Genomic DNA, 20,978 nt, shown 5'->3' with positions numbered 1-20,978 from the left:
AGGCAGGCAGGCAGAGAGAGAGGAGGAAGCAAGCTCCCCACTGAGCAGAGAGCCCGATGGGGGGCTCGATCCCAGGACCCTGGGATCATGACCTGAGCCAAGGGCAGAGGCTTTAACCCACTGAGCCACCCAGGTGCCACAACTTTGAGCATTTTAATAGAAGGCATGTCCTAGCTGTGCAGACTTTTACAAATTTTTAATGAAAAAATACATATGGGGCAGCCTGGGTGGCTCAGTGGGTTAAGCCTCTGCCTTTGGCTCAGGTCATGATCCTGGGGTCCTGGGATCAAGCCCCGCATTGGGATCTCTGCTCAGCAGGGAGCCTGCTTCCCTTCCTCTCTCTCTGCCTGCCTCTCTGCCTACTTGTGATCTCTGTCTGTCAAATAAATAAATAAAAATCTTAAAAAAAATACATATGAAAATTGATGTCATCCAAACATATCCACTCGCTGGTGAGTCTTAAAAATAGAACTGATGAACGTAATATCATGGCATGGAGTCACTAGTTTCTTTTAATCAAAGTTTTATTTCTTTTGCAGGTTCAAATGGAGAAGGAGCTAAGGTTTGAGGAGATATAAGAGGAAAAATTAAGATGAAAGTGACACCTTAGTGTTATTGATATATTTCTTCTTAAAGAGCCATGGTATCAAAAAAATAAGTAAATAAAGAGCCATGGTATTACCAAAGTGATGACCTCATTTCAAATTATTCCTGAGGCATAATTATTCTCATGTTACAAGTAGGGAAAATGAAACACAAAGATTACATCACTCATCAAAAGTTCCAAAGTGGGTTGGTGGCCTTAAGGGCAAATTGATGCAACAGTTTTGAATGACAATGTGGCGATCACTGTCTAAACTTAATATATGCATGTCCTTTGAACCAGCAATTTCATTCCTATGACTATATCCTATAAAAATACTTCTATAAGAAAGCAAGAATAAATCTACAAAAATGTCCACGGAAGCATTGTTCATAGTACAAGCTAAATATCTATTTATAGGGACTGGCTTAAAAAAAAGTATGGTACAGGTTTATCATTTTTATGGACCCACAAAAAAATAATGAGACAGATCTATATATATTGGCATGTGTGATATTATGACTTATATTAAGAAATATGTATTTGTCTTCATCTGCATTTCTGGCATAGAGCTCCTAAAAACTCTTGGAATTTCCCAAGTGAGGAGGAAGACCAAAAGGTGTCTTTTGTTATGTTAATAAGTGGCTTTTAGACCCACCCAAGGATGGCTGGTGGCCAGGAAAACTAAGTTATTAAAAGTTTAGGAACTTTTAGTCCCCTTCCCCTGACCTCTAGGAAAGGGAAAGATGCTGGAGGTTGAATCAATCACCAGTGGCCAATGATTTCATCAAATGTGCCTATCTAAAGAAGCAGCCATACAAACCCGTAAGACAGGGTTCAGAGACTTCCAGATGGGGATGCCACAACAATTCCAGGTACCACCATGTCAAGCCCCAAACTCTGTGAGGACAGAAGCTCCCTTGTTGGGGACCTCCCTCTCTCTTTTATCTCTCCATCTGGCTGCTGACTCATTTCCCTTAATACATCCTCTGTAATAAATCAGTAATCTAGTGAGTAAATTAGTTTCCTGAGTTCTGAGAGCTGCCCCAGCAAATTAATTGAACCCAACGAATTGGGAAGCTCCAAGCTGTGCTGGTCAGTCAGAAGCACAGGTAAAAACCTGGGCTTGGGACTGTCTGAAGTGGGGGTGGTCCTACACGACAGAGCCCTTAACCTGTGGGGTCTGATGCTGTCTCTGGGTCAATACATGTCAGAATTGAGTTGAATTCTCCAACTCAGCTGGTGTCAGAGAATCGCTTCCTAGTGGTATAGAAACCGCCCTCCCCCAACACATTGGAATTGGTAGTAGAACTTTTGGCATGAAAAGTTTCCTTCCAAGTAAAGGAAAAAAACATGTTGCAGTACAGGGTATATAATACGGTTCCACATCTGTAGATAGAAGAAGAAACCCGAAGGGTAGACCCACTCAATAGTAACTGCCTCTGGAAAATAAGTGACTGGTTATTTTAACATGTATCATTGTTATGTGATAGGTTGTATTTGTTAGCCACAACAGGCTACACCTAATGCCAGAATCCACCTCCTGAGCCACAAGCTAGTGTTCTCTGCACCCAGCTAGGCTATCCTCTCTGGTGGTGGAACCCTTCCTGTTCCTCATCGATAGCTGGGCAGGGTATTTGGAAGGAAGGACAAAGAACATCTTCATCCTTATTCACTTAGCCCTGGCTTCCCGCTCTAATGGAAATGTATCCCAGAAACATGTTCCTAGGGGCACCTGGGTGGCTCAGTGGGTTAAAGCCTCTGCCTTCGGCTCAGGTCATGATCTCGGGGTCCTGGGATCGAGCCCCGCATCGGGCTCTATGCTCAGCAAGGGGCCTGCTTCCTCCTCTCTCCTCTCTCTCTGCCTGCCTCTCTGCCTATTTGTGATCTCTGTCTGTCAAATAAATAACTAAAATCTTAAAAAAAAAAGAAAGAAAGAAAGAAAGAAAGAAACATGTTCCTAGATCCTGCAGCCTTTGGACTAGGGACTCAGCCTCCCCCATCTCCAAACCTCCCCTATCCAGTGAGGAGTACATGGAAACTTAAAGCGCTTAGTACAGTGTCTGGCACATGGTATGTGCCCAATAAACTACAGCTACTTCTTAGTTTCAGACATCCTTCTCTGCTCTAAGAACCAAGTTCCAGGGGTATCCTAATGTCATACCCATGTGGTGTGGCCAAGATGAGGTACTTATTTTGAGACTATCCTTAAAACTCAATCTTAACAGTTAAGATTGGTCACTGCAATCTAGACTTAAAATACTATATTTAAAGTCAGAAAAAGAAATTTCTCTGGTTTCTACCTGACCCTCACCTGAGGCTTTCCTTTTCCCAGTGTTCTCTTAGTAAAGGAAAAAAAATCTCAGTTCCAGGAATAAATGTGCTTCTAAGAAAGTTTTTCTCTTGAAGACACAATCAAACAATACAATAATCCTATTTTCTTCATTGTTGTGGCTTCTAGGAAGCTCAGAGCCATATTTCTACTTATTACAGGAACATTTTCGAGGTTATTATTCACGTTGTATAATGTGTTAGGGAAGGGCCCAATTGTTTCCTGCACAACTAGCTTGTCTTTTTTTCTTCCAGTCACTGTGAATTATGTAACAGATCCTATTTCCTTCTTTGTTTTGTCTCTAAAAAATCTTTAGCAAGCATAGGACTTGGAGTAAGTATTTTGCTTACTGCATTTTGTGGCTTAACTTTTTCTTGACTTTTAATTGTTCCCCAACCCAATTACCACATTTATATAAAAATGTTATATTATACAAATTTCTGTAAGATACTGCGAGGCACTCTTGGAATGAGGTCAGGAATAAACAGGTAAGCAAACAAAAGTAAATAATCGATTCCCTTTGACAGGTCAACCTCCTCCATCCCTTTCTTTAAAATATCAACAAGAAGTGATAAAGTCATTTAAAGAGTATTTACATATACATAAAGAATACACACACAGGAAAATGTAACCCGATATTGTGGGAACAATTTCTATGGCTTCTTTCTTCCTACCCATACTGGATTTCCAAATAAAATATGGCCATTCAATTACAAGGCACATTTGAAAACAATTACTGAGTATACAAAGCTAAAAATGCACTACCAATCGAGAAGGGATTTGTGACGATACCTCAAAAATGACTTAGGCAAAGGGGCGCCTGGGTGGCTCAGCGGGTTAAGCCGCTGCCTTCGGCTCAGGTCATGATCTCAGGGTCCTGGGATCGAGCCCTGCATCAGGCTCTCTGCTCAGAAGCCTGCTTCTTCCTCTCTCTCTGCCTGCCTCTCTGCCTACTTGTGATCTCTCTCTGTCAAATGAATAAATAAAATCTTTAAAAAAAAAAAATGACTTAGGCATCTTGTTTGGAATTATATTGGCTGCAATTCTCGTCACACACATTTTAAAATAATTCCGGCAACTGTCCCAATGGATAGAGACTCGAGGATAACCTCACACCATTTCTGTCCTAGAAGAAAATCCTGTTTGGGAGGGCCTCTGACTCAGTGTAACGTGAGACGAGCTATATATGACCACGACTCTACCCTGACAGCTGACTCTATTCTCCCTCAGACCTGCTGTCTGCACCAGGGTTGCTCCAAGAAATGAACCTGGCAAAATTTATTCATACTATAAATACCACAACACAATATGGATAAAATGGCATCCACTCAAAAAAATATATTACGTTTGTTTGTTGGATTTGTACACAGATTAGTTTGTGGGTTTGTTGTTTTTTTTTATAAAGTTGAAAAACCATTTTTATTTGCAATCATTCCATTTTTTTTCCTTACCGCAAGTCTAAAGGAGAACTAGCATGTGCTTAACATTAATTGCTTTATCAGAGGGCTTCAGGGCCTAATTACAGTGTCACTTTGGCTTGGGGGGGATTTATTTTCGAAACTTTCACATTACCCAAATTCACAAGGTTTAAAACAGGAAGTAACTTGGTAGTGCCCCAGTGTAAGAAAATGATTCAGCTCAGTGACACTTGAAGGGAAAAATTTCCTTCGGTGGGCATGTTATACTTTGTTCCTAGCAACTCAGCCCCTACTTAGGGATTCCAGTCAACAAAAACAGCAAGAACCCAAGGCCTAGGTCATAAGAAATAGGACAAGCCGTGTGTCGTGTTCGGTAGGATTCCTGAGAGGTTTGGGTCTGATAGCAGAAACCAAGGGAGCATTTTCTCTCTCTGTGTCTCTCCCCAGTATGTCAGAACATTGGACAGTAAAAGGGAACACCTGGGCCCTCTTCTGGCTGTGTGACCTTGGGCAAGTCCCTCGACATCTTTGGGCCTCTACTAATTCATCTGTAAAATGAAGTCCACAGTTCCATTCACCATGTACATGAAGACTGCATGCTCTGTGCCAGGCCCTGTGCTAGGCTCGGGGGGTGCATCACGCTGAAGAAGACAAGCACAGTCCCCTCATGGAACCCCATGGAACTTAGAGTTTAGTGGAGGAAAGCAACAAGGTTATTTAAAAGCACACAGATATTTTAATAATACTAATCATGACAATAACCAGCATTTGTTAGAACAATGTGCCAGGACTTGTTCTAAAGATCATCTCTTTAACAACCACCATAGGAGGCAGGTTCTATCATTAGTCCAGTTTTTACATGGGACAACTGAGGCTTAATGAAGTTAAGTACATCAGGTCACACGCATTTCTCAAAACCCAGTCCTTTCCCCACTGCACTGTACCGACTTCCTTCTTAGCTGACTACTGCTTTTGGGGACAGTATTTAGAACAGGCTGTTTCACCTGAAGGCCATTTCACAGTCTTTTTTTTTTTTTAAGATTTTATTTATTTATTTGACAGACAGAGATCACAAGTAGGCAGAGAGGCAGGCAGAGAAAGAGGGGAAAGCAGGCTCCCCGCTGAGCAGAGCCTGATGTGGGGCTCGATCCCAGGATCCTGAGATCATGACCTGAGCCGAAGGCAGAGGCTTAAACCACTGAGCCACCCAGGCGCCGCCCCCCCCCCCCATTTCACAGTCTTACTGTAAATGGGAAATTTATCTATGAGTTCCCACTGGGGCATTTCCTGAACCCCACCTTGTTTGGAAAGGACAGCTCCTTCTGGAGCCCTGCAAAGGCTGCCAGGGACCGAGCAGCAGGTGGCTGAGATGGGAATGCTCTCACTCGCAGTTGCACCGCGGGCTGGACGACAGACACACATCACAGCCCGGCTGCTCTTCCCGCTACACAGCAAGCCAAATCAATCTGTCAACCGACAGCAAATCAACTCAAAAGAATAAGAAACAACAGAAATAAATAGGCACGCTGCACTTTCCCTGACCTTTAAACTGATTACAGCCTTGATTGTCTTCCAATTTTGAAATGAAATGAAACAGCAGTTGTGCATGGCAGAGAGGCGCATACGAGCCTGCCAGTCACAGCTCAAGGGTTAGCAAGGGTTAAACTGTTAAGGAGGCTTTAACACTGCCAATGTGATGAACTCTTACTTGGAGGTACCCCCCCAACCCCTGCCCCTTTCCAGCATATTCTGCAGGCAGGCTCACCTAAGCCTCAGGACTGGACCATCCAGCTCATCCATTTACTCATTCACTTGCTCATTCAGCTAATATTTATTCGATGCTCAATTTGTGCCGGGCACTGTCCGAGGACAGGTCTTTGTCCTCAGGAAGCTTATACTTTAATAAGGAAAACATATAACTGCCAAGTAAACAAATAACAGATGGACTTATCTTGCCCGGGGCTCAGGGCATGCAGGCTTAGAGGATTCCACATTTCATTTATTTACTTTTTTTTTTTTTAATGAATTGCTCTATTTTATTTTGTTATTTTATTTTAATTTTGGAGGGCTCCACATTTTAAAGAGAGCACAAAACAAGTGCAGAGCCAGTGCCTCCTTAGGGTATCAACCCCGGCTGACCAGGAGAACCCGGAAACTTAACATTAACACAGATGCCTGGGGCTCATCCCAAAACCATCAGGTCAGAAGCTGTGGCGGTGAGGCACTGGTAATTTTTGACTTATAATTTTGAAATAATTTTGAATTTACAGAAAAGTTGCAAAAATCATCCACAGAATCCCCAAGTTTACCAGTAGTTTGCCCTGTGCCTTACTTACGTTACTGGTTCCTCTCTGTGTGTGCACATGTACACATGTGTGTTACACATTCTTTTTTTCTGAATCATTTGAGGTTAAGTGACATATCATACTTGATATGTGTACATCAACATGTATAACAGCAATGGTGCATACATCATTGATCCCTAAAGCCTTCAGCATGTATCTTAAGAATGAGGTGGTTTCTTTTCTTTTTCTTTAAAGATTTTGTTTTGGGGGCACCTGGGTGGCTCAGTTGGTTAAGCGTCTACCTTCGGCTCAGGTCATGATCTCAGGGTCCTGGGATTGAGCTCCACATTGGGCTCCCTGTTCAGTGGGGAGCCTGCTTCTTCCTCTCCCTGTGCAGTTCCCCCTGCTTGTGCCCTCTCTGTCACTCTCTCTCAAATAAACAAATAAATAAATAAAATATTTCTTTAAATGAGGAAATTTGATAGTGCTATGTAGTCATTTATATAAAGCCTCTATTCAAAGTTTGCTGATTGTCTCAATAATGTCTTTCTTAGAATTTTTTTCCCATCCAGGATCCAAGCTAAGATCCTATGTTGTGTTTAGCTGTCACGTCCCCTTGGTTCTCCTTTAATCTTAGTCTTTCTTGACACCGGCATTTTTTTTTTTAAAGATTTTATTTATTTATTTGACAGAGAGAGATCACAAGCAGATGGAGAGGCAGGCAGAGAGAGAGAGAGAGGGAAGCAGGATCTCCGCTGAGCAGAGAACCCGATGCGGGACTTGATCCCAGGACCCTGAGATCATGACCTGAGCCGAAGGCAGCGGCTTAACCCACTGAGCCACCCAGGCGCCCAACACCGGCATTTTTTAAGAGTCCAAATCAGTTATTTTGGTGCATGTCCTTCAACTTGGGTTTGTCCAATGTTTTCCCATGATTAGATTCAAGTTATGCGTTTTGACAGGAGTAGTGGATAAGCATATGTGATGAGTGTCCGTCTTAGTACATCATACCAGAAGGCACATTACGTCAGCTTGTTCCAATACTGGTGACACTAATTTTGAACACTGGGTCTGCCAGGTTGCTCTAATGCAAAGTTAATATTTTTCCTTTTGTTTAATGACTACTTTGTAGAGGGATATTTTGAGTCTCTAAATATCATATTCCTCATCAAAGTTTCACTCAATGGTGTTAGCAAGTACTGATTTTTTTTTTTAAGATTTTATTTATTTATTTGACAGACAGAGATCACAAGTAGGCAGAGAGGCAGGCAGAGACAGAGGGAAGCAGGCTTCCTGCTGAGCAGAGAGCCCGAGGTGGGGCTCGATCCCAGGACCCTGAGATCATGACCTGAGCCGAAGGCAGAGGCCTTAACCCACTGAACCACCTAGGTGCCCCTCTCCTTAGACTAAAATGGGTGCTTCCCCAAACCTAAGCCCTAAAGCAAGGGAGGGAAAATCCAAGAGAAATTGGGGGGTGTCTCATTACTTGGTTGAATATCTGCTTTAAAGGTAGACTTACATCTGGATCATTCCTCTATGCCTATCTGAGGAGGTTTGATGTGATCTGGGTAGACACACTGGGGCCGAGAGAAGGAGACCATGGAGAAGTCTGCGTGTCTACCATTGGTTTCCTGTGTGTCAGGTGGACAGTGAGAGGTAACTTGAACTATTTTCCTAATGCTCTGACCAAGAGGGCTGGCCACTGGGTAAGGAGACCCCAAAAGCAAAAGACTAGGAGTAGACTGGCAGAGATGGGATCTGGAGTGGTGGTGGAAGAGGCAGAGACAGAACCAGATCCCCACGGGGGTGTTCTGCCGCCTACTGTTTCACCTCCAGGAAGATCATATGAGATACAGGAGTCAGAGAGTCAGCATGGAGATGCCTGCCCACAGGACATGAGTGGTAGCCTTAGCCAGAGAAGCAGCAGCAGCCACGGGAGGACGACAACAGATAGTGAAGAGAGGGATGTCCCTGTATCTCCCTCCTTCCCACCCAGCCCACTGCAGGAGAAAGGGATCCGGGAGAGGCAAGGATAGAAGTGTGAAAGACCTAACACTTCTTCCCCCACTCCCATCCCCATGGGTGGAGGGCAGATGAGGTTGGGTAAGCATTCAAATTGGATCTGAGATTGAAATTTTAAACTAGACCGGTCTTTCTGAAATTAGAACATACTGGAAAAACACGGAATCCCCCCCATATGCCATGAAGGGATTGGGAAGAGAGGTTTGAGAAAATAGGGTTGAAGACGGTTTCTGGGGAGAAGCGGAAGCCTTTGTTTAGACACCGTCATGCTGAGGTTGTTCATAGACTGGCTCCTGGTCCTGGGGGAAGGTCCCTTGAGGAGGTAATGCCCAGGCCTAGAAGATGAGAAGCAGCTGGGGATGAGTGATTTGACAGAAAACAAATAGAAAGCACAGACCCCCAAGGTGGGGGGGGGGCACTGGCATATGACAAGAACAGAAAAGTCTGGAAGGGCTCCAGCCTAGTGATGGGGGACAGGTACAGGGAAGGATGGGGAGGTGAGAGGGTTCAAAGCATGGATAGCTCATAGCCTGCTGAGGTGAGGAGGTTTATTTTTCATAAATTCTAAAGTACTATGAACTTATTTAAAAGATTCCAACAGAGCACCTCTTCCTCCCTTGTCCAAATCCTAAAGGTGACCATCATTAATGTAGCCTTCCAGGCCGTTCAGACACCTCCACGTTTTCACGTATACGCTTTTTTTTTTTCAAGATTTTATTTGACAGAGAGAGACAGATAGCGAGAGAGAGCAGGAGCGGGAGGAGAGGGGGAAGCAGGCTCCCCACTGAGGGATCTCCCCAAGGAGCCCAATGCGGGGCTCGATCCCAGGACCCTGAGATCATGACCTGAGCTGAAGGCAGACACTCAACAACTGAGCCATCCAAGTACCCCTACACATATATACTTATAATATGGATAAAAACCGATGGTTCTGTGATTCTTTTCCACTTGATAATATATCATGAATCTCCTTCCATGTTGCTGCTTGAATAAATGATGCTAAATCCATACCACACAACCGTTAAACTTCACGATGTTACTCTCTGGTCGTTGGCCATAATGATGTTCTGAGTACGTTCAGTGACAAGGTAGATCATGGGACAGAAGGTAACAATGTAAAATCCAGTCTTTAATAAAATATGTACAGATATCTATTTGTACCTGTTTGTACCGGAAAAAGTACAGCAGGATATACACCAAAATAGTAACAGTGGTGGGATTTCTGTTTTTTCCCTTTTTTTGGCTGTTGGTTTTCTAATTTTCCTATCGTAAATGTGTAATAACTTAAAGTTTTATAATAAAGAGTGTGGAAAGCAAATAGGACAAAATGGTGACATCTGCATATTACAGGAGACGGGTGCTTGTTATTCTTTGTATCTCTGTGTGTGTCTGTGCATGCACGCGTGCACATGTTTAGCTTCTCACAAAAAGAGAGAGGACAAGCATAATGCATCATTTCAGTTCAGACACACAATCAACAACTTAAAAAAGATAACCACCCATCACACTGATGGACACTGTGCTTCCAAAATGAGGGGTTACCCTTGATGACTTACAGCTTAAACAAAATGACTTGCAGACACGGGATGACACTGAGTTTGTCCGAGTGAGGAGAATGGCCATGTAAATTATGTCACATCACCTCTGTCATTCCAGAGCAGAACCCTAATCTGCAGTCACTCCCCCCACCCACACACAAAGTGAGTTCCCTGCAGAGACAAGGACCTGAAAATGACTCAGAGGGCTTCCTTTTAGAGCCTTGGGCTACGACTCAGTCTTCTCCTCAGCCTGCTACTTCTCCGCCATCTTGACTCCTCCCCCCTCCAATTTTTCGACTCAGTCTTTTCCTAAACAAACCAAAGACTGTGACTCAAACAACTGACCTTTCTGTTCTTGTTTGGCCCAGAAAATCTTGACCCGCTGGCGAATGTGCTTGTCTTCACGCAGTTTCTTCTGCCACTGACGCAACTCTTGAATCTCAGGATCGCACCGAACCTGGAAAATGCCCACAAAACTTTGGTTCCTTTTCAAAAATATGTCTATACATTAGCTTGTTAACTCTGCATGGAAAATCATTTACAAACTAATTGGATATACTCTGGATTCCAAGTGAATCAGTGTTCTAAGTCATTTATCTGAACTCCTACAGGTTATGTAATATTTGCATGTAAATGAGATTGTATGAGGATTTGCTATAATAATGATAGGTTGAAAACATTCTAGAGCTGTGCTGTCTAATAGATATATGATGGGGCCACATGTGAAATTTTAAATTTCCTAGCAGTTTCATTTTAAAAAGTAAAAATGAGCCGGTGAGATTATTTTTTAAAATATTTTATTTATTTATTTATTTATTTTTATTTTAAAGATTTTTATTTATTTATTTGACAGAGAGAGAGGAAGAAGCAGGCTCCCCGCCAAGCAGAGAGCCCGATGCGGGGCTCGATCCCAGGACCCTGGGATCATGACCTGAGCTGAAGGCAGAGGCTTTAACCCACTGAGCCCACCCAGGCGCCCCAGTGAGATTATTTTTAAGAATATATTTTATTTAACCTCAAAGGTCCAAAATATTATTTTGACATGTAAGCAATACAAAAATTATTTATGAGATAATTTACTCTCTGTTTTCCATACTAAGTCTTCAACATCTACTGTATTTTACAGTTATAGCACACCTCGGTTTGGGCTAGACACATTTCAAGTGCTCAATGATCGCATATAACTGGTGGCTACTGTATTGGTTCTAGAAGAATCACAATGTATTAATCACTGTTCCGTTTAACACCAACTGACCACCTACTGCATACTGGGCTTTGTGTTAGACATTGTCAATAAAGAGACTATTGATGATAATTTGAATTAAGTTTTATTTTATTCTTTCATAGCTCATACTTATGTGCACTTAGGTTCCAGGCATTGTTTAAGTGTTTTACAAATTTAACCACCAAAACACCCAATAAGACAAGAATGATTATGCCCATTTTACAGATGAAGAAACTCAGTTTAGGCAGCTTGCCGAGCTGCAGAGCTAGGAAATGGTGTTGAGGTTCAAATGTAGGCAGACTGTTTCAGCTGACCTTGAGGGGCTGAGAATCTAGTAGGAAACACAGAGTATTCAGGAATAAGATCAACAAGGATATTGATGAGTAGAAGGGAATGCAGAGGAGGAACTGAACTCAGCCTGCAGTGGTCAGCAAACACTTCATGGAGGAGATGATCCCTGGGCTGAGTTTTGAAGCATAAACTAGAGTTAGCCATGGAGGAAATGTGGGTAGAGTGTAACAGTGGTCCATTTCTGCTTATTGTGATCATGTCACAAAGCCAGGTTCCCGCCTCCTGATGTTTCAGACCAGCACTAGATCTTAAGGCTTCCTGCTCTGATCACTGGGATCCAAACTTCTTGGATTTGTTTTTGAAAAATCCTGTTGTCCTCTAGAAAGGTCCTTCCATGGCTTTTTATAACTAGGAAACTTGTGGGGGGCAATGTTGGGTTTTGGGTGATCGCAATCCCTTTCCCTTCTAGAAAGTTCCTGGGTTCTTTATGTGAATTGATACCATGCACCAGAGCTCTACTCATTAAGAGGCATTTGGAGAGATGACCTTATCAGATTCAAGAAAAATAAATTCCTTCCTATTACTTCCTCTCCCGGGGCATGGGGTGCCTTGGTTGTCTTAAGAAAACTACTCAAGGGGCACCTGGGTGGTTCAGTGGGTTAATCCTCTGCCTTTGGCTCAGGTCCTGATCTCAGGGTCCTGGGATCAAGCCCTGCATCAGGCTCTCTGCTCAGCGAGGAGCTTGCTTCCCCACCCCTTCTCTGCTTGCCTCTCTGCCTACTTGCAATCTCTCTCTCTCTATCGAATAAGTAAATAAAATCTTAAAAAAAAAACTACTCAGGTGATTTTTTTCCAAAATAAAAAAGATGGACTGTAGTTTCCTGCTGAACTTATAAATGACAGCTACACTTGTTTAACAAAAAAGAAAATATACAATTTATCTATAAATATATATTTTTAAAATCACACAAAGGACCATATATGTATATATTGTGTGCATATATATAGTATATGTATGTAATATGTATATATAATATGTATATTTGTGTGTTTATACATATCAAATACTTTGTATATAAAGTATATAACATACACCAGTATAATGTTATGCAAATTTCAGAGAGTAAAATGCCCCTCTATTAATGTCATAGAACATAAGGTAATCCCCTAAGTCTTTTAAATTACAATGCAATGTTTTTACAGTGTTTTAGAAAATCTTATGTTCAAAAAATTAGACACCTTCAACTTCTCTGTTCTGTGGATTGAGCAAGCCCAAAGCCTCTTGGGCAGCAAAAAAGGGATTATCCACATCTTTCCTACCAGCTTCAATTTATTTGTATCAAGCACACAGAAATCCCCACATTTCTGCACTGTGACAACTGATACCCTTAATGATAATAAATGTGAAGGATCTTCTGAATCACTAAAGAAAGGTTAACACTAATTATAATCAAGCAAATTGACTATGTTTTCTTACAGTCAAATTCTTTCTGCATAACTGATGTATTCTTTTATTTTTTTAAAAGATTTTATTTATTTGACAAAGAGAGAGAGAGACAGCAAGAGTGGGAACACAAGCAGCAGGAATGGGAGAGGGAGAAACAGGCTTCTGGCTGAGCAGGGAGCCCGATGTAGGGCTCCATCCCAGGACCCTGGGATCATGACCTGAACCAAAACAGACACTAAATGACTGCCTCCCAGGCCCCCCTATAGCATAACTTTTTTAAAAAGATTTTTTACTTTCCACCAACATACAATGTACTACCAGCCCCAGGGACACAGGTCTGTGAATCGTCAGGCCCACACACCCTACAGCACTCACCACAACACACCCCCCCCACAACATCCACACCCATGGCCCCCCCATCCCATACTGCCTCACCCCTTCCCTCCCTGCCCAAACCCCCCACATTGCCCCCCAAATCCCCCATATCAGGGAGATCATATAATTGTCCTTCTCTGATTGAGTTATTTTGCTCAGCATGATACCCTCTAGTTCCATCCATGTCATTGCAAATGGCAAGATTTCATTTCTTTTGATGGCTGCATAGTATTCCATTTATATATATATATATATATATATATATATATATATATATATATATATATATATATATACACACCACATCTTCTTTATCCATTCATCTGTTGATGGACATCCAGGTTCTTTCCATAGTTTGGCTATTGTGGACATTGCTGCTATAAACATCTGGGTGCACGTGCCTCTTCGGATCCCTACATTTGTATCTTTAGGGTAAATACCCAGTAGTGCGATTGTTGGGTCATAGGGTAGCTCTATTTTCAACTTTTTGAGGAACCTCCATGCTGTTTTCCAGAGTGGCTGCACCAGTTTGCATTCCCAGCAACAGTGTAGGAGGGTTCCCCTTTCTCCGCATTCTCGCCAGCATCTGTCGTTTCCTGACTTGTTAATTTTATCCATTCTGACTGGTATGAGGTGGTATCTCACTGTAGTTTTGATTTGTATTTCCCTGATGCCAAGTGCTGTTGAGCACTTTTTCAAGTGTCTGTTGGCCATCTGGATGTGTTCTTCACAGAAATGTCTGTTCATGTCCTCTGCCCATTTCTTGATTGGATTATTTGTTCTTTGGGTGTTGAGTTTGATAAGTTGTTTATAGATTTTGGATACTAGCCCTTTATCTGATATGTCATCTGTGAATATCTTCTCCCATTCTGTCAGTTGTCTTTTGGTTTTGTTGACTGCTTCCTGTGCTGTCCAAAAGCATTTGATCTTGATGAAGTCCCAATAGTTCATTTTTGCCCTTGCTTCCCTTGCCTTTGGCGATGTTTCTAGGAGGAAGTTGCTGTGGCTGAAGTCAAAGAGGTTATTGCCTGTGTTCTCCTCAAGGATTTTGATGGATTCCTTTCTCACATTGAGGTCCTTCATCCATTTTGAGTCTATTTTTGTGTGTGGTGTAAGGAAATGATCCAGTTTCATTCTTCTGCATGTGGCTGTCCAATTTTCCCAACACCATTTGTTGAAGAGACTGTCTTTTTTCCATTGGACATTCTTTCCTGCTTTGTTGAAGATTAGTTGACCATAGAGTTGAGGGTCTATTTCTGGGCTCTCTATTCTGTTCCATTGATCTATGTGTCTGTTTTTGTGCCAGTACCATACTGATGATGACAGCTTTGTAATAGATTTTGAAGTCTGCAATTGTGATGTCACCAACTTTGGCTTTCTTTTTCAACATTCCTCTTGCTATTCGAGGTCTTTTCTGGTTCCATATAAATTTTAGGATTATTTGTTCCATTTCTTTGAAAAAAATGGATGGGATTTTGATAGGGATTGCATTAAACATGTAGATTGCTTTAGGTAGCATAGACATTTTCACAATATTTGTTCTTCCAATCCATGAGCATGGAACATTTTTCCATTTCTTTGTGTCTTCCTCAATTTCTTTCATGAGTACTTTATAGTTTTCTGAGTACAGATTCTTTGCCTCTTTGGTTAGGTTTATTCCTAGGTATCATGGGTTTGGGTGCAATTATAAAAGGGATTGACTCCTTAATTTCTCTTTCTTCTGCCTTGTTGTTGGTGTATAGAAATGCAACTGATTTCTGTGCACCCATTTTATATCCTGACACTTTACTGAATTCCTGTACAAGTTCTAGCAGATTTGGAGTGGAGTCTTTTGGGTTTTCCATGTGAAGTATCATATTATCTGCAAAGAGTGATAGTTTGATTTCTTCCTTGCCAATTTGGATGCCTTTAATTTCTTTTCATTGTCTGATTACTGAGGCTAGGACTTCTAGTACTATGTTGAATAGCAGTGGTGATAATGGACATCCCTGCTGTATTCCTGACCTTAGCGGAAAAGCTCTCAGTTTTTCTCCATTGAGAATGATATTCGCTGTGGGTTTTTCATAGATGGCTTTGATGATATTGAGGTATGTACCCTCTATCCCTACACTTTGAAGAGTTTTGATCAAGAAAGGATGATGTACTTTGTCAAATACGTTTTCAGCATCTATTGAGAGTATCATATGGTTCTTATTCTTTCTTTTATTAATGTATTGTATCATATTGATTGATTTGCGGATGTTGAACCAACCTTGCAGCCCTGGAATAAATCCCATTTGGTCGTGGTAAATAATCCTTTCAATGTACTGTTGGATTCTATTGGCTAGTATTTTGGTGAGAATTTTCATATCTGTGTTCGTCAACAATATTGGTCTGTAATTCTCTTTTTTTGATGGGGCCTTTGTATGGTTTTTGGGATCAAGGCAATGCTGGCCTCATAAAATGAGTTTGGAAGTTTTCCTTCCATATCTGATGTATTCTTAAAGTTTGGATGGACACACAGAGTGTGGGTTCCTTTAGGGAGGAAGTAAAATGGGGGAGGAGGCTTTCACTTTTTACTTGGTATTTTTCTGGATGGATTGTTTGGGATTACAATGAACATATATTGATTCAGGAATACAAGTGTTTCTATTAGTTTCAATTTTAAGTAACAGGCTGCTGAGAGGCAAATAAGAGTTCTTTAACTTAAGAATATCTGATGAATTTTTCTACAATCCTTTGAACACTCAATCACCTAAATATTCAACAAACAGCAACACCCATTTCCTTCATCATTCCGGAAGCCTACAGTTGTTCTCAGGTTTCTGCTGACCAGTTTAGGGTGATTTTCCTCTGTCTGGTGAGAGACCCTTCATCTTTTTTCTTGATTTCCTTCATTTCAAACTGAGGACTGCTGTTTGCCAAAGTGGAATACGGCAGCCTCGTTAGTTAACTTCTCATTACCAGGAAAGCCTCGATCCCTAGAGAAGGCTTTTGTGAGCCCTGGGGAAAGCATGCACTCATTGAACTGGGCTAATCCCGGTCATTATAGTCATGATTACGGAATCAATTTAAACAGCAGCGGTTGTGCCAATCAGCAAATACCGTAGAGTGCAGTGTAACGTTTAACACATAAACAATTTCATTGCTTTACAAAAAAAAAAAAAAAAAAAAAAAAAAGCCTCCCTGATGAGTGGCTTCCTATTTTTACTTCTTTAAATCACCACATGGAGTCCATCTGCTTTCCAAGATAGGCACACTGAGTGTTATATACATTATTGTGTACTTGACTTTGGGCTAAGTCCAGAAAGAAAACTCCATTATTTGGATGTGAATTTCTTAAAAGATGCCCGTGAACCAATCAAAATCTCCTAATTATCTATTATTCTGATGAAAGCCAACAGGGTACTGGATTGGTTAAGAGAGCCAACTCTGGATCAGAAAGCCTGAAGTTGAATCTCAGCTCTTCATATAACAAGCTAAGGAACCTGGAGCAAGTTACTTAAACTCTCCAAGCCTTGATTTCCTCATCTGTAAAATGGGAATAGTATAGATATTTCCTTCACTGCGTTGGTGTTTTGAAAACAAGATGAGATATTATCCGGTCCATAACAAGCCCTCACTGTGTTAGCAATTTCTTTCTTTCTTTTTTTTTTTTTTTAAGATTTTATTTATTTATTTGACAGAGATCACAAGTAGGCAGAGAGGCAGGCAGAGAGAGAGGAGAGAGGAGGAAGCAGGCTCCCTGCTGAGCAGAGAGCCCGATGTGGGGCTCCATCCCAGGACCCTGTGATCATGACCTGAGCTGAAGGCAGAGGATTTAACACACTGAGCCACCGAGGCGCCCCTGTGTTAGCAGTTTCTTAATTCAACTAATAAAATAGTAAGGGGTGGCTCTGTTGGTTGAGCACCCGACTCTTGGTGTCAGCTCAGGTCATAATCTCAGGGCCGTGGGATCGGGCCCCAGGTCAGGCTCCACGCTCCGTGTGGAGTCTGCTTGGGATTGTCTCTCTCTGCCCCTCCCCCCTTCTAAAATACATACATACACACATAAATATTTTAAGAATAAGAATTCAGCTCTGAGATTGCATCCTTCAGTAACATTGTGAGGTTGCTGGTAGGACATGAAGCCAACTGGCTAAAAAGCCAGTGATTCATAAAACTGGAAGTGAGGCCTCTTCCCAAGGGTTTGCAAATGATTGAATATATAAATGATTTTGAAATTATATAACTTTAGGCAGTGTTCAGCCAGTAGAGGTATAAGGGCTGTAGGATGGTGACCGCAGGCAGGAAAGAAGAGAGGGGCCACTACTGGGACTTGGAAGTTACCCTTCCTAGATCTACACTTCTGAATTCCTCTTAGCTCAGTTGGTTTTCTTGCTTCTTGGCAAAACAGACAATAACATAGCAATGACTACTTTCTCTGGATGAGTCCCTGGAGTTTTTCTAATGGCTTTGGGGAAAAAAACTTTCAGTATATTACAATTCCTGGAAAGCCGCAGAAACAACACAACGGGCAGCCCTTCAGCAACGTGAGCAAGAGTGACCCTCCAACTCGGTGTGAGCTGCCTCAGAAGCTTCTTATCACATCCTTGCCGTGACTTGATTCACTCATGATTATATTGAAGGATTTTGTACTCGAGAAAAGTGGATTTCAACATGAAGGAAATAAGTGTTTGCAAATTCTCTTTCAAATACCTAATGGAATATTCAGAGTTTCCACCTCTCTCATAAATTCAATTTTCTCTCTGTAAGTAAGCTTTGTGATTTCTTCTCAGATCTTTGGTGAAATGAAACAAAAGTTAGTTTCTCATTCCAGTGGTTATGAGTGTTCCTATTGTGTTGGGAAACTAATTATAAAAACCTGTAGATATCACATATTTCCTGGTATTGTGGAGGTGTCCCAGATAGTCATCTGTCGTATGACAGCATGTCTCCTAGGAGTTGCTTGGGGCTTTCAGGGAGGGAAAGAGAAACATTCTAAATGTTCTAGAGAAACATTTTTTAAAACAGTGTGTTCATCACATTAGCGTGTGGGTTATAAAAAGCATTACAAAAAGTCTGACCCAATAGAAAATACCAGATACTCCTTTATCATTAAGGACCAGCTTTATCTCTAAAAAAAATTTTTTTTTTCCCTCTCAAAGTCTATTTTATCTGATGTTCCTAATGCAAGACCACTTTCCTTTTGGTTGGTATTTGTGTTGTATTGTCTATCTTTCTCCACGTCTTTACTTTCAACTATTCTGGGTCATTTTGTATTACCTGTAACACAGAGGCAGATTTCTTTGTAATCCAATCTGAAAAATCACAAAAGCTCATTCTATTTACATTTCTTGTGATCAGTAATACATTTGTACTGATCTTGTTTTTTATTTACATGTTCTTATGTCTTTTTTTTCCTTTCCTACTTCTTATCGTATTGGATTTTTTGAATTCCATTTTTCCCTTCTACTGCATTGTTAGTTCTTATTCTACTTTTTCTTGAATATGTCGCTATCATGTAATAAACGACTTAAAGTAAAAAATGAGTCTGTCCAACCTCCCCTCAAGCAGTTACGGGACTTAAGAAAACTTTTTTTTTTAAATTTTATTTATTTATTTGACAGAGAGAGATCACAGTAGACAGAGAGGCAGGCAGAGAGAGAGAGAGAGGGAAGCAGGCTCCCTGCCGAGCAGAGAGGCCGAGCAGAGAGGCCGATGCAGGACTCGATCCCAGGACCCCGAGATCATGACCTGAGCCGAAGGCAGAGGCTTAACCCGCCGAGCCACCCAGGTGCCCCCTTAAGAACACTTTTAACATCCTACTCTCAACTCTCGTGATTGCTGTCCGGTATTTTAGTTTCATGTCCTTTATCCCTCACTGGTGTGTGTATATGACTGTGGCGTGTGTATGTGTGTGTGGTATGTGTATCCGTATGTGGTGTGTGTATTTTGTATACATACGTGTGTATGTTTACATGCATCTGTATATACATGCACACACACTATACATATATCTGTATGTATGCACGTGCGCATGTACATACATGTATGTGTGTTTATGTGCATATATATATGTGCATGTGCGTCCATGTATATATATTATATAATAGTCAATGTATATTTTGATCTAGCAGCTTCCCCTTTCACTACTGTTTCTTGCATTCTACTCCCACTCCTTCCTTGTAGATTCAATTTCCTTCTAACTCAAGTACATCATTTAGTGGTTCTTTCAGTGAGGAATGTGTTTCAAAATGTATTTTGCCCTTGCTCTTGAATGTTAATTTGGTGAGCATATAAGGCTCTGTTGAATGTTACTTTCCCTTAGGGTTTGAAGAGGATACACATCACCGTTTTCTGGCGGATGCTTCTGCTGATGAGAAGTCTTGATCAGTCTCCTAGTTTTTTCCTCGTAGGCAATCCTTTCGAGAGAGCCGTAAGGCTTCCTCTTTGCTTCTGGCATGCCATGGTTTAACCAGGTAGCATTTTGCTGCGGTTTTGTCTTTATTTATCTAGTTCGGGATTTGTGTTTTCTTTAGCTGGGATGTTCTCTTGCCCAGTAAACAGAGCTACTGGGCAAGAGAGTCTCCCTGCTCATTCTGTCGTCAGCCTCTGCAATTCCTACTAGACTCATGTTTGACCTTCTCGTTGTCTCGACTGCTTTCCCACATTTCCCACCTCTACCTCCCTGCTGCCTTCTTTCTCCCAAATCTCCCTGGATAGCACTTACTCCTCCAGCAGCGTTTGTCTGCTGCTTAACGCACACCCAAAGGATGGCCTGTGGATCAGCACCATCAGCAGTACCTGGGAGACATGCAGATTCACCGCTTCCACCCAACACCTATTAAGTCCGAACTGAAGAGAGTCTGAGTTTTAACGAACTCTCCAGATGATCCCGATGCTTAATGAAGTTGGAGAAGCACGACTTATAGCTTGTTCACTTAATGGTTTTCATTTTTATAGCTTATACTTAGTTCTTTCTCAAATCTGATCCCTTTTTTTCTTATTGCCCTGTTGTTTCAGCGAGGTTTATATTCTTTAAAAAAAATTTTAGTAGATCTCTATAATCATCTTAAAAATACTTATTTCATAGTCTCAAACTGCCACGCTTGAGGCCTTGGATTTTCCAGCTGGTTTTACTCACTGACTCCCCCTGCCTCCATTCCTTGTTGGTTTATTTTTTATTACGAGCTCATAGTTACTGAGAGCCTTAGTTCTTTTCTTTTTCTACCTTCCTTCCTTCCTCCCTCCCTCCCTCCCTTTCTCTCTCTCTCTTTCTTTCTGGCCTTAGTTCTTTTTTTTTTAAGATTTTATTTATTTATTTGAAAGACAGAGATCACAAGTAGGCAGAGAGGCAGGTAGAGAGAGAGGAAGGGAAGCAGGCTCCCCACTGAGCAGAGAGCCCTGGGATCATGACCCGAGCTGAAGGCAGAGGCTTTAACCCACTGAGCCACTCAAGCGCCCCTCTTTCTGGCCTTAGTTCTAATTCTAAGTTTGCCCA

General features: G+C 41.6%; 1 protein-coding gene across 1 annotated transcript in view; it reads right to left on the bottom strand.

Annotated features, from left to right (window-relative positions):
* The window catches only part of IQCK (IQ motif containing K), a 106,824-nt gene that overhangs the window by 27,053 nt on the left and 58,793 nt on the right, over positions 1-20,978 (bottom strand). The window contains exon 5 of the mRNA XM_047713201.1: positions 10,524-10,635. Within this exon, the coding sequence (XP_047569157.1) occupies positions 10,524-10,635 (112 nt within the window). The remainder of the gene's footprint in view (positions 1-10,523; positions 10,636-20,978) is intronic.

Source organism: Lutra lutra, chromosome 18 (assembly GCF_902655055.1).
Source record: "Lutra lutra chromosome 18, mLutLut1.2, whole genome shotgun sequence".
NCBI lineage: Eukaryota > Metazoa > Chordata > Mammalia > Carnivora > Mustelidae > Lutra > Lutra lutra.
The sequence above is the reverse complement of the archived record's forward strand: the minus strand, read 5'-3'. Positions and strand labels throughout refer to the sequence as shown.